Consider the following 13,708-nt stretch of genomic DNA (forward strand, 5'->3'; position numbering starts at 1 on the left):
CTTAGCCTGGATATCCCGGTTGACTATCACTGAAGTAGAAGTATCAAGGAAAATACACTGCGTGGGTTTCTGAACGGTTCTGAAAAACATCGACCCGCTCTAGTAAAGCATTCGGAAAGGTCTCAGCGCTCCACCTCACAGCAGCAGAGCAGCCACGCCCCACTGCGGAACACCGTTCCGGAAGCGGAAGCGGAAGCGGACTGACGTCCGCGGCGCAAGGGCGGTGCGTGCTCAGCCATAGACTTCCGGTAGCGCCGGCGGTTTGTGTTCTTCGCCCGCCGTGCCGCCGGGTGCGGGCGGCATGGCCGTGAGGCGGGCGCTGCTCGTGCTGCGGTCCCGCGGCGCCCTCCCGCCCGCTTCCGCCTCCCCCACGCGGCGCGGCCTCAGCGCCTGTCCGCGCGAGGGGGCCGCCGTCAGCGTTGGCTCGGTGTGGGCCCGGCGCGTGGGCCGGGCCCGGCGCTGCGGGGAGAGCGGTGAGAGCGGGCGGGCGTGGGGAGCGGGGAGCTCCTGTGTGGCTCGAGCAGTACGTCAGTGTTCTGCTTGTCTTTCTCAGGTGTCAGCGACTCTGCGTCTTCGTTTTTAGAGAGCAAGGGCAGTGTTTCCTTGCTGGGAAGTAGGAAGTTTTTTTTTGACACTCACGCTCTGGTGTGTCTCCTGGAAGAAAATGGTAATTTGCTACGTACGTTCCTTGGGGGGGTCGTGAGGGGTTTCTTAGCTTGCAGAGCTCGGTTAATTAATCCGCAGCAGTGTGCAACTGTTGGAATGCGATTGAACGTGGGCTGCTGCAAAAAAAATGCAGCTCTTGGGGTGGAGTGTGTATGCTGTATAAAATATACCTTCTCTTACCCTAAAACGTAAGGGAAGAGATCATTTTGGGTTCATGATGAAGTACCTTTGCTACCTCAGTAGCATGAGGAAGAAGGACCGCATGGCTGAATTGCATTGTGATAGCTCACCGCGCTGGAAAGGAGGGATCCCAATCACTGGCTCCTCCTGTATAGTTTCATCCTTCGTGTGTGCCAGCCTAACTCTCAGGGAACTTTACGTGTGTTGATAGTGATAGGACCTGGGGGAGTGGTTGAGAGGTTGTGGGTACCCCATCCATGAAGGCATTCAAGGCAAGGCTGGATGTGGCTCTGGGCAGCCTGGTCTGGTGGTTGGCAACCCTGTCGACGGCATGGCGGTTGAAACTAGATGATCCTTGAAGTTCTTTGCAACCCAGGCCATTCTGTAATTCAAACTACAGTTCTTTTTGATTGACATTATTCTGAGACATGAATGAGCTCATAGTGCAGCTGTGTGAGCACTGGGACACATACATAGCAGCAGGAGTAAGGGTACGCGCTTTTGGTGACGGCAAATGATTAAAGCAGCTCTGCTGTTGAAAGTTACTCACTCTCAGACCCCAGATTTGCTTTCTAACATTAACCTGCCACATATTTGAAACTATGTTTTGTGCTAGTTCACCATGCACAGAGTTCAAAGTGTATTTTAAGATGGACTCAGAACTTGGCAGGCCTAAAATCAGAGCTCTTTGTTGGGAATTGCTGAGATTTGCATATTTTCCATGGTACCACTTAAGAGTGTACTGAAGGTAGGTATCTGCTTTTGAATGCCAGGTTTCTTATAATTACCCAAGAGATGGCATTCTGTAATACTTCCAACATTAATCTTGCTGATATTGTAATAGTGCTGTACTGCAGAAACAGCTATGTCACAGGCGTTATTTTGGAGTGGAGGAACTTGGTTGTATTGCCCGGTTGTGCTCTGCTAGTGCTAGATGGAGAGGAATGTACTTTATTACCTTTCATAACTGACTGCTTTTTTAAAAAACTTTGTAATGTATATTAGAAGTCGATAATCTTCATCAGCTGTCCAGCTGAATGTTGTTCTATTTTGTTTTACTTAGGATTCACTACTCAACAGTCGGAAGTGATTGTATCTGCATTAGTGAAAATCCTGAGCACCAACCTGGATACGATTTACAAGGACATGGTGACCAAAGTACAGCAGGTTAGCTCAAAGAGGGTGGAAGGGTTAAAGTCAGTTGAAATCCGGTATGTCTGCTAATGAAATGCACATTGCTGTATTATTTACTGGTAGACCGTGTTTAAAAACTTGAAAGTGAACAGCTATCCCTGAATATCCACCGGCTGTTGAGTTTTGTCTTGAATCTATCAAGCAGCTATCAAAGTGTTGTGATGGACCTTGACACTTAGGAACTACCATCTGGTACAATGTTCATGAGTTTTTTGTTTCTTTGTTTGTTTCTTTGTTTCCTCCTAGCTTTATTTTAACCTGAAAAGGCTTTTACTCCGTCATAGGAGATACTCTAAACATGGATTTAACTATTTACAGCTCCTACATTATTTTCTCTAGTTATACAGCAGCGAAGAAAAAGATTTCCTCCTGTAATTTACCATTCTGTTATGTGGCCTGTTTCTAAATATATCTTTCTGTCATAGTGACATTTATATTGTACTAGAATTGAGCTAAACTTCTTTGCAATGATTTTAGTGTGTGGTTAGTGTAGTTGTATGTACTGATAACGCTCAGGAAGAGTATGTTTTGGATGCTGATTTTGTAAGTTTTCTGTTTCCTTTGCTGCATGTTATTCATGGTATACTCTAAACCCATGCAGCATATATATATATATAAACTGGTGAGAGGAACTGAAGAAAACTTGCTTGGAAATAGACTGGTAATTCTGAATATCTAGAGATCCATCTTGGCTACCAGAAAATTGCATTGACTTGAAGTGAATTTGTGGGGGGATTGGCTGTTTTATTTTTGGGAGGGAATCCTTAGACAAAGTGTACGCAGGTAGATCTGTGTAAGCATGTGGACGTGAAAGTGTTGAATATTGCTATGTTATGCTTTTAGGCACTTCAGCCTCCAGAAATAAAACCAAATTCAGCGTAAGACACATTTAGCTGTATCGTGGAACTTAAGCATCTTTTGAATGTGATTAGCAGTATCTAGTATGCTGGAATTCCCACACATAAGTGAGTCAAATAGGCAATGCTAGTGGGAAGAAGTAACTGAAGTTCTTAGCTCTGTGAGGCTGTCACTTTACAAACAAAGGATTTAACTAATTTTATGGTAACTGAGTTGCTATCTTCATGTGAGAAAACTGTTTGGTGAAGAGGAGAGAGAATGAAAGTAAGCTGGACACATCAGGGAATAAGAAAGGAGATATCCATGGCAGTAGTCTTCCTGCAGATCTTTTGTGATACGTCCAATACACTGACCCACTGCATTTTTTTAATTCTTTTTAAAGTGCTGTAGTCAGGTAGCCTTTTCTAAACAGTGCTGTAAATTAGACTGTCCTTACTTGTCAAAAACGAAGTTATAGTGTCAGATTTTTAATGGTATTAGTCCAGAATCAAAAGCAAGGACCTGCTTATTAGTGGTAAAGTTCAGCAATGAGAGGGGAATCCCTGTTCGCATGTGGATAGTGTAACATCTAGAGCAGAATCTACAGACCTTTCCATCCTCCAAAATGAAGAAGGATGCTTGTTTGCCATCTGTCAGCTCACTTCTGTCAGTGAGAAGAGTGTTTAAAAGTGTAAGTATAGTGCATGATTCTGCTCAGCTGAATAGGAAAGTGGAGTGAGCTCTCTTCCATGGGAAGGTGGAAAAGGAGGAAGTTACAAGAGTAGGGTGGCACTGGGGAGTCTTGGTGTGGAAGCTGGCTTTCCTCTTTTAGCACAGTGGCACCTTTTCTCCCTTCTCCCTAAAGCCTTTGCTAGGTTAAGAATTTGAAGACTTAGAAGAGAGTATATCCTAGGCTATTAGTTGAACTGTTCTGATCTGTTAGAATTTCTGATTACAAATGATTTACCACAACTTGCTTGTTTCGTCACTTTCACTTGGTCTGTCTTGCTTTCTTTGAAACTGAAATAATCAGTCTCAAATTACCAGATTAAAAATTTCAGAGTACCTGAATACCTGTTGTATTTGTACGCGCAGATGAGAAAAACATTATGGCTACATGTCCTGAGGCTTGTCTTCTGTCTTTTAAAGGAGATTGCTCTTCAACAAGTTATGTCCCATATTGATGGAGTGAAAAAGGATATGATTATATTGGGAAAAAGCGAGCTTTCAGCTCTTCGTTCAGAAAATGAGGTAAAAATCAGTATCTTCGACTTGTACCACTTGTTTTTCATTAAGGATGTAAAAAAGTGGTTTGTACCCAGGGTACAAACTTGGGTGCTGATATGGTTTAACACCGAATTATTAATAACCTCGTGAAGGGGCAGGATGCACCCTCAGCAAGTTTGTGAGTGATCCAAAGTTGGGAGGAGTTGCTGACCAACAGACTATTGATGCCTCTCCATCCTGATGGAAGCTGGAAAAATGGGCTGTTGGGAGTCTCGTGGAGTTTGACAAAAGACTTAAATCTTCCTGGTTATGTGTGAAATAGAGAAGAAAACAATGAGGGAGGAAGAAGCTACTGAGCTGTATATCCTAAATTGTTGATGCAGCTGTTGCTCTTTTTTGTTAGAATAATTTTCATACATTAATAGAAGATGCTACAACTATTCCTATTTCATATTTCTTCTGAAAGAAATAGTGATAGATTAAGTTACCTTAGAAGTGTAGAACTTACCTAGAGACCATTCAGGGAATTGCTGGCTGCATTTTGATGCTTAGCAATTTCTTTTTAAGGCTAAACAAACCTATTGCTTACTGTCTTGCTTACTCTTTTTGCTCTCCACTCCTATGCTACTTGCTGCAGTCTCCCATCATCTTGGTGGCTCTCTCCTGAGCTTGTTCCAGCATGTCAACATTTGTCTTATACCAGAGAGCCTAAAGCTGGACACAGCTTTTTTGGTGCAAGCTCACAAGTGCTAAACATGGGAGAATAATCACTTACCTTTGGCTGTGTTTACCCTTGCTAATGCCATCCTGTGCGTTTGGCCACCTGTAGTGCTGTGGGACAGTACTAGCTTCTGTCCTGATGCTTGGAAATGTGCACTACTGAGTGAGTACGTATGTGCATACACTTGGGTCTGTCTACACACATACTGAGGATATAGATGGATTTAAACCACATTCATTCTGCCTTCTGTTGTGGTTTAACCTGGCAAGTGGCTGAGCATCACACCATCATGTGCTCATTCCTCCCCCTTCCCAGTGGGATGTGGGAGATAATTAAAAACTAATAAAGTAAAACTCATAGGCTGAGATAAAACTATCTGCTAAAATAGGGGAAAGGAAAATAGTATGTCTGTATAATAGATATAACAAGTGATGCACAAGTAATTGCTCACCATACCAACTGCTGCCCAGCTAGCATCCTGAGCAGTGGGAGAGAGAGGGAGATGAACTCCAACTCCCTTCAAAACTCCTTCTGCTTGATATCATTTGGTATGGAATAGCCCTGTGGCCAGTTTAAGTAAACTGTCTTAATTCTGTTCCCTCCCAGCTCCTTGGGCCCTTCACTGCACGTAGTCTTGGCTCTGTATATGCTGCTTAGCAGGCAACTACAAATACCAGTGTGTTGTCAACATTATTTTTCTCCTAGAACCTAAACATAGCATCAAACCAGACACTGAAAAAAAAAAACATCCATTCCAGCTGAAACTAAGACACCTTCCTTTCACAGTGTGGATTATAGTAATTGCGACTAATCATTGAAATTGCCTATATTTACAGACTGTCAGTTTCTGTGTACAATACTAAAATGTACATTTCTTTTCTGCTCTCCCAGAGAATAAAACTTGAACTCCAGCAGATAAAGAAGCAAGTCATGGTAAGATACTGTACCAATATAATCAAGAATTATCACGTCTCTTATTCACTTAAAAAATGTTGCTGTTATGATTTTATTGTAAACGTTGTGTTTGATTGTTGTATATATGGGATAATGAAACTGAAATTGAGGGGACAGATTGGGCTGCAATGAAGTCAGTTTCACATGTATTTAATTTATTGCGAGAGAATTGTAAACTGTACAAGTAACTGAATTTAAATTTAACTGTCCAGAATTTGAAATAGCTTTTAAATGTCTTAGCCTCTAAGTTTGGGACCAGTATGCTTGGTCCCACTTGCCTGGGAGTGAATGACCTTAGCAAGAAAATGTGTTTTTTGGAGGAAACTCACTTGTTAATTATGTACAGGTTTAAAGATCAGTGCTGTGTTTCTGCTCTTTATAGTTTGCTTCTCCTGACTTACAGTCGAAATAGCTTTCTCTCATCAAGACTGCTTCAAAACCTATTACTTAGATGAACATGTAGCTTTTACACAGACAGAAATTCTTGCAAAAATGATTAAGGTTGGAAACTGTTTCATGTTAGGAAGGGCTTAATGCATACTAGCTTTCAGAATAAAGTTTTTAAAATACATTCAGCATCTGATTTTTGTCTTGAACTTCATTGTTTTGCTTGCATATAAGTATATGAGTTAGCATATTCAGTGGTAGAACGTGAAAGATCTGAGTCATCTTTGTTTTGGTTTTTTTTTTTAACTTAAATGTCTTTAAATTTAACTTTTTACTGTAAATATAAAATAATTTTAATGATTACATTTGCTCATACTTCTAAAGGACAGATTGACACAGTGTTGTAAAGGCTTCAAAATAACACAATCTTTTCATTACATTGCAACATCCTGCTGTAAGGCCATCTAATTACAACAGGTTCAAAAATCCTAGCATAGAAATTGAGTGTCATTATTATTCATACTACTTAATGAAGTCTTGTCTAGCTGACATCAGTCTATTTGAGAGATGTTTACTTGTTTTTAACTGCAGAATATCCCAGAACATCATCAATCTCTTGAATCTCCCACACATTCATCCCATCAGTAGCTTGCCTTATGACAAAGTGTCATCTGGCTAGAATTCCTGCAGGGAATTTAATTTAAAATGTCAGCTGTCACTGAAGATGAAGTAGGAACTGCTTAGAGTTATCCATGAAACAAAATACTTAGTGATAGTTTTAAAAGTTATGTGTTTAAAAATAATAAACATTTTCCGTCTAAGTTGTCAGTGTTTGTTTTTTTTCTGAGAGCCTAGATGCAGTCTTTAGAAACATTTCCTTTTAAATTTTAAACTTGTAAACTGTTTTAGTTTATAATAGTAGAGCTTAGTTTATAATAGTAGAGCTTAGTTTATAATAGTAGAGCTTAGTTTATAATAGTAGAGCTTAGTTTATAATAGTAGAGCTTAGTTTATAATAGTAGAGCTTAGTCTATAATAGTAGAGCTTAGTCTATAATAGTAGAGCTTAGTCTATAATAGTAGAGCTTAGTCTATAATAGTAGAGCTTAGTCTATAATAGTAGAGCTTAGTCTATAATAGTAGAGCTTAGTCTATAATAGTAGAGCTTAGTCTATAATAGTAGAGCTTAGTCTATAATAGTAGAGCTTAGTCTATAATAGTATCAGGATTCCTTCATGGAAGTCCAATTTCAAAGTGTACCTAGGCAAAGATTTCTAAAATTAGTGAGTTGTAGGTTTATGAAACATGCCCAGAATTTGTAGAAAGTTGTGTTCTTTATCAACTCTTGTTTTCAGTGTTCTGGTATAAAAGTAGTCAGTTTTTTATTTGTTCCAATGAGAATGAATTCATCCTACAGACCACAAGTGGAAGGGCAAGAACACTTGTACTTAGGAAATCTAAGCACATTGGGTGTCTCGAGAATCCAGTTCCTCTCTAATTAGAAAGAGGCACAGTATTTTTGTCTAACTTGTTTTTGCTTACAATTAAATAGAAATTCTTGTTCACTGCTTTATCCTTTGTATTCCCATAAGGATGAAATTACCAGAGTTCGTGCTGACAACAAACTAAATCTAAACCTAGAGATGAGCAGAGTAAAAGAATTGGAAAGTTCTGTTCACTTTCTTCTTAGAAACATCTAAAAATTGAATAATCTCTGAATTTGGATAAGAACGTCTGTTCAATATTAATCTGTAGTATTATTCCTTTTTAAGATGCTATTAATCCAAATTAGTCATCCTTGAATGCTGTAATATGGGGTACAGTGGTGGGGAGTTTCTTTGTATGTCTGTCTCTTTTGATATTGTTTCAGTATTGACATTAATGTACTACGGTTAAATATTTCAGTTTTTTGCATTTAAACATTCCAACTAGCTGCCTGGAGATTTTCTAGAGCTGTGCTAGTAATATATCGTCACACTGAGTTAAGTATAAGCATTTCATTATCTTGCCATTACTGAAGATATTTCCTTTCCCTGTAACGGGAGAATTCAGTGTGGCTAGTCTGTCAGGCAGTATGTGTTGTGAAAGTAGTTGTGATTAATTTTCATTGTAACTGATACCGATTCTGATTGTTTTTGACTTTGAAATATGTGTAGAATTTAATTGACAAGCGTTTTAATTAGATTAACAGAAATGAAAAATTAGAAGATACATAATTTTGCATTAGATGGAGCACTCTGAGTAGAAATTTGGTTTTAGATCTTTTTTGAATAGCTTTTATGAACCTGAATTTCATCATTGAAATGGACACATCTTTTAGTGACATTTTTCTGCAAATTTTAATTCAGTCCCTTTATCACAGGTGGGTAATGAAGAAGTAATATTTACTTGCAATCTCAACAGTAAGAACTGTTGGGGTGTAAGTCACTTTCTGTGTATGCCCCCTTGAAGTTGTCGCCTGCTTGAGATTAATGCTGAAAGAGATTATCTTAATTTGCCAGCACTCATGTCAGCCATTTCTTATGTTTCAAACTCTAAATGCTTTATCTTTTAATAAGTTCACTCTCCAGCAAATGTGAAGTGGAAGTCTTCATTACCTAATGCACATCTGCTTATGCCCTGATTTATATCTGCAACGATACAGATTGAATTGAAAATCCTGAAGTATGGAACAAACTTTCACTTACATTCGTGTGCTCTTGCATCACTGTGTCGCTCAAGTTTGCTGTTTAGAAATATCAAGATGCATCTGACAGAACTGCATTTTCTCTGAACTGCAAAAAAAAAAAAAAAGGACTTAAGGGGAAATCTCCCTGTTTAACTTCAGAGTGGGGTTAACCTTGCCTTTCTTCTTATGTACTTGTATTATTACAGACATGTTTTGGTGTTTTATAACAAAAGGATGCATTTTGGTTTCTTGAAGCTCAGTTTAAAAACCTTGGGGCTGACCTAGCTTCTAGCCACAAGGCAAACTTGAACAAATGCAGACATCAACAGAGTGGCTTGCAGAATATAAATTATTCAGAAAACATCTATTTTGATAACAGCACCTATACATAGTTAAGCAGAAACTATTTCAATCTATGTGTTACACTGTTTATTTTAAATGTAAATCTACCTTTGGTGGTGATAACCAGATTGTTAATATGTGGTTCTGTCCATGCAGAATCATAGAATGACTTGCATTGGAAGGGACTTTAAAGACCATCGTGCTGTGGGCAGAGTTGCCACCTACCAGATCAGGCTGCCCAGGACCCCAGTCAACCTGGCCTCAAGCACCTCCAGGGATGGGGCACTGTTATGTTAAACTTCATACATGACTTTTAAAAATTGCATTGTTTTATAAATGTTTTGCCATGTTAACAGGTTGAGGAATTTCACTTTGAGACAATATATGCTACTGATTTCTTTTTTTTGTCCTTGTCATCAATTTGCAGAATTTAGTAACATATGTTTTATTAATTATAGACACATTATTATTTGTCTCTTTTTTCTATGTTTGTAGCCTTATGCTATTTCTTAATTGGATCTTTAGATCTGTTAGAAGTTCAAATAGTGTTCTGGATCTTTAAAGAGAGTTTTTCAGCGCTGAGGCGTTTATGTAGGTTAGTCTGAGTTTGATGACAAAGTGAGATATACCTCTAGACTGGAAGGAAAAAGAAGTCACTTTTCACATGGGAACATCAGGAGATGAAGTTATTGCTGTGTAACTGAGGATTCTGAGATGGGAGCCTGATGACTTAATACTCTGCACTGATGGCTTAGCAGCTGTCCTAGGAGTAACTGAATTGCTTTAGTAGCAGGTAGGAACCATTACAGATGTCAAATAATGCCTGTTCATGTATCAGAAACCTGCCTTAAAGGTATGCTTCTTGAATGTGTTTACCTTTCCTTCAATCCAGATAACCAGAGTTTCTAAGTAAACCAGGACTTCTGATTTATAGTACCTATCTTTCAAGTGTTTCTGAACCAGTGACTTGACATGAGATGCAAATGTTTTATGTTTACCAAATATAGCATTTTCAGTGGTGTTCCCCAGGTGTTGTTCGGACCATTTCAAAATTTTGAATAGAGAATTGCCGTAATGCTGGTGAAACATCTTTGGTAGCTGAGTTTGCTATGACAGTTTAAAAACCACTCCCCTTACTGAAGAAGGCAGATGGTTCAGTCTTCTTGGCATTCGTATGCTCTGTGAGTTAGTTAACTGCCCTATTTCCTCTTCAGAATCACAGGTCAAAATGCAGGTCTGCCAACTTTTCTGCCAGCTGCTTTTTAATGTATTTCGTTGTTCCAGCTTGTGTTGAACACCTGTCTAAATTCAGCTTTCCAAGTGACAGCAGTCACCTTGCAATACTCTCTTTCAAGTGTTGTCGGACAACATGGTCGTTCAGATTCAGTTTTGTAGAAAACTGGAAAGCAAAGAACAGAAAAGGAAGCATGCTTTTAAGCATTTGGGAAAAGGCTTAAGGATGATATCATATTTATCTGTCTTTTTTTTTTGTTTTTCCCTTCCAGCATTCACTTAATGAAAGAAAACTACTCGAAATGAGGACAGAAATAGTGGAATTGGTAACAACTTGGTAGCTTGTTATTATATAACAAAGCTTTTTTTACTTGTCTTAGAGAGCTGGTACTATTTTTGAAGCTGCTCATGCACTTAGACACACTTCAATGTACAAAACGTCATTGAGATTTGTTATTTTTCTATGTATTTCCATAGTGGTACAGATAACTCTAGCATCTACAGAATAGGAAGGCTTATATATGTTAGTACATCATAACCTGTTCAGTGGGCTTTTGTTTGTTGGTTTGTTTTGAAATTTCAAGTATGTAGCATTTTCTGTAGGCAGAACACTTAAGGTTGCTTTTCGTTTCTTTAAATCAGTGACGTTTTCCGTGTTCAGTGGAACTGAAACACTTATCTTGATTGATTTGGCTTCATTTTAGCAGAAACCTTTACTAAAGTATTCCTCTTCGTTTTGTTTCATTACTGTAGAGAATTATTCACAGGAAGACCTCTAGTCATAAATCATTAACTGATGACAACGTTTCAGTAGTGATGATTTGAAAATACCAGCACCAGAGCAGCAGCTGTTCTGACTTTACAAGCTTGATCTTTCAGTCCTTTCTGAGTAATAATTCCATCTCATTTTTTTCTATGAAGTCCTGTCTTCTGTCATAATCAGATTCTGACTTCGTCATTCTGTAGACGTTTCTGCAGTAGAATTCACTGCAAGAAGGAGACATGGTTTTTACATCAAAAGACCTATTCTGATATTTCTAAGGATCCATACGTTTTCATGCTTCTCCAGTATGTTTCTATCACAAGAGTCTCTTAGACTTCTCAATAGCTATTGTAATTGAGATGTGACTTGAATGTCTGTGGGCCAGGTGACAGATTAAAGTGAGTGATTATGCTGCTAGATTGAGATAAGAAGGCACCCAGTTCTGCCATGTTCTAGATTACATGTTACTGAACGTGCGATGAAAGTGTACTGAGTTCAATTCCTTAGATATGGCAAGCTAGGAAAAAACTCATTTGCTTTGAATGCAAATTACTTCATTAACGTACATTTAAGGAGGAGTTGGAAGTACAGTTGAGAGGAATGGGTTACATTTCTAAATAAACATGGAACTGTTCAAATTATGTTTGTTTTATTTTCTAGCATGCACAACAAGATCGAGCTCTGACGCAAACAGACAGAAGAATAGACAGAGAAGTTGCTGATCTGAAGATAATGCTGGAATCGCTCAAACTTTATAATATTAAGTATTTAGCAGGTAAGATATCTTGTGGTGAACCTGTTAAATTGGACACTGTTTTTGCAAGCTGTCCATTGACTGTATTCATAAAGGCCTGGTTCAAAGAAAATATGAATACTTTTAAGTAGTCTTGGTCAAAATCAGCAGCATTATTACCAGAGAAAGTGTTCTGTAATTCACAGCTGTATTTTGCATGGACTACGCCTGTATGTTCTTTCATTCTTTGTACTGCAGTAGCGTGTGTGAGAAATCTAAAAGATAGAAAATGCTTCATCTGTGCTCAACTAAAATTATAAAAGCAGCCTGCACTTATCTGTCTGATGGAGCTCTACCTACAAAATGGAATGCTTCTGTCTTTCAGAGCATTCATTATCAAATTCTTCAATTACTTAGTTTTCAGGCACATGCGTTAGGAAAAAAAATAGCTTATTGCTCTTGTAGAAAAATGACAAAATATTAATCTTTCCTAAGTATGCAGCGTTGTTAAATGAACAGGATTACAGAAGTTATTCTTCTTATTTAAACTTCTTTATTATTCTTTCACAGTAGGTTTTGTCACTGTTACAATCATGTCTATAATACTGTACTATAGGGATAAGCTTTACAGAGAACCATTACTGAAAAATAAAAGGCAACTTATTTAAACGAGAGGAAGTGCTTTTCCCCACCATCCATACTCATAAACTACTCATGGAAGTAAAAAAATATAAGCAGAATATGTTTACTTAAATGGCTTCCATTGTAAATGGTGGCAAAAATTCTTCTGTGTTTAAATCTAGAAACTAAAAGTTGATGACTAGAAATAATAAAAAAAATACAATACAAAACAAATTCATAAGCTTTAATGAAGTAGTTTGCATTTATTTGCTTGAATACTTGACTGTGTTTTAGTAATCCTATTAATCCTCATTTCACAACTGTAACTTTTTGATCTTTTTTCGAATGGTAAGCAGCTAAGTTTTTTTTTTTCCAACCTTTTGGTAGTTTTCCAGTCTAATTCCCACATTCATTTTCCTTCCTCCTCCTCTGTCATTTTTGTGTCCCTCTGCCTTGAAATTGTGTTCTGTAAATTAAAAAGCTTACTTTCTTATATGAGAAAGGAGTGGTGATTTTATCTTTAGCATTGTAGCTAGGTTTGTGCTTAGGTTTGTGAAGATACGTTCCAAGAGCTAATGATTCAATATCTCTCTTCTCCACTTCTCTTTTCTTTCAGGTTCAGTATTTACATGCCTTACCGTAACACTGGGATTTTATCGTTTATGGACTTAATAAAGCATCACTTTTAAGGGACTTCTACTGTCTTGTTTTCTGAAAAACAGAAAAAACTGTCTTTGCTTGAACTTCAACCAAGTCTTGAATGTTTTATTTATTTTTTTGTGAAGAAGACTGTTTTGAGAATGTAACCAAAGATGTGCCTAGAAACAAACTGTACATATGTCATGCCTATTTGGAATTCACTTACCTCTGAATAAAGCATTTGTGCTATTTTCCTCATTCTGAACTACAGTTTGCCTTGCTTTGCAGAGTGCCACATAAGAGCAAAGACTGACATTCATTCCGATTGCGTGGGGCTGCATGCACTAGGAATTGCATTCTGTTGTCTGTTCAGACATGCTTACCAGAGTCGGTTGCATCTATTGGACTGGAATTGTGATTGTTAGTATAAAACTGAAACTAAATGTTTTGTGGCTTGGAGGCGCTCTTGTTTAAGTAGGATTAGGGTTAACTGAATCGTGCTTACTTCTTGTCACGGTGTTGTCCGTGACAGTGACCCAAGGGA

At 38.3% G+C, this 13,708-nt stretch overlaps 1 protein-coding gene across 1 annotated transcript; it reads left to right on the forward strand.

Moving 5' to 3' along the window:
• The first annotated feature begins 301 nt into the window (after positions 1-301).
• LOC136059008 (mitochondrial calcium uniporter regulator 1-like) lies at positions 302-13,298 on the forward strand. The gene is made up of 9 exons (XM_065752863.1): positions 302-473; positions 554-667; positions 1,910-2,013; positions 4,027-4,128; positions 5,717-5,758; positions 7,758-7,838; positions 10,681-10,734; positions 11,832-11,946; positions 13,142-13,298. Exons 1-9 carry the CDS (start codon positions 302-304, stop codon positions 13,195-13,197), a joined length of 840 nt encoding a protein of 279 aa, XP_065608935.1. The 3' UTR covers positions 13,198-13,298.
• Positions 13,299-13,708: the final 410 nt, after the last annotated feature.

The sequence above is a fragment of the Cyrtonyx montezumae genome, unplaced genomic scaffold, assembly GCF_038088225.1.
Source record: "Cyrtonyx montezumae isolate F1298 unplaced genomic scaffold, pur_monq_1.0 scaffold_8, whole genome shotgun sequence".
In the NCBI taxonomy this organism is placed as follows: domain Eukaryota; kingdom Metazoa; phylum Chordata; class Aves; order Galliformes; family Odontophoridae; genus Cyrtonyx; species Cyrtonyx montezumae.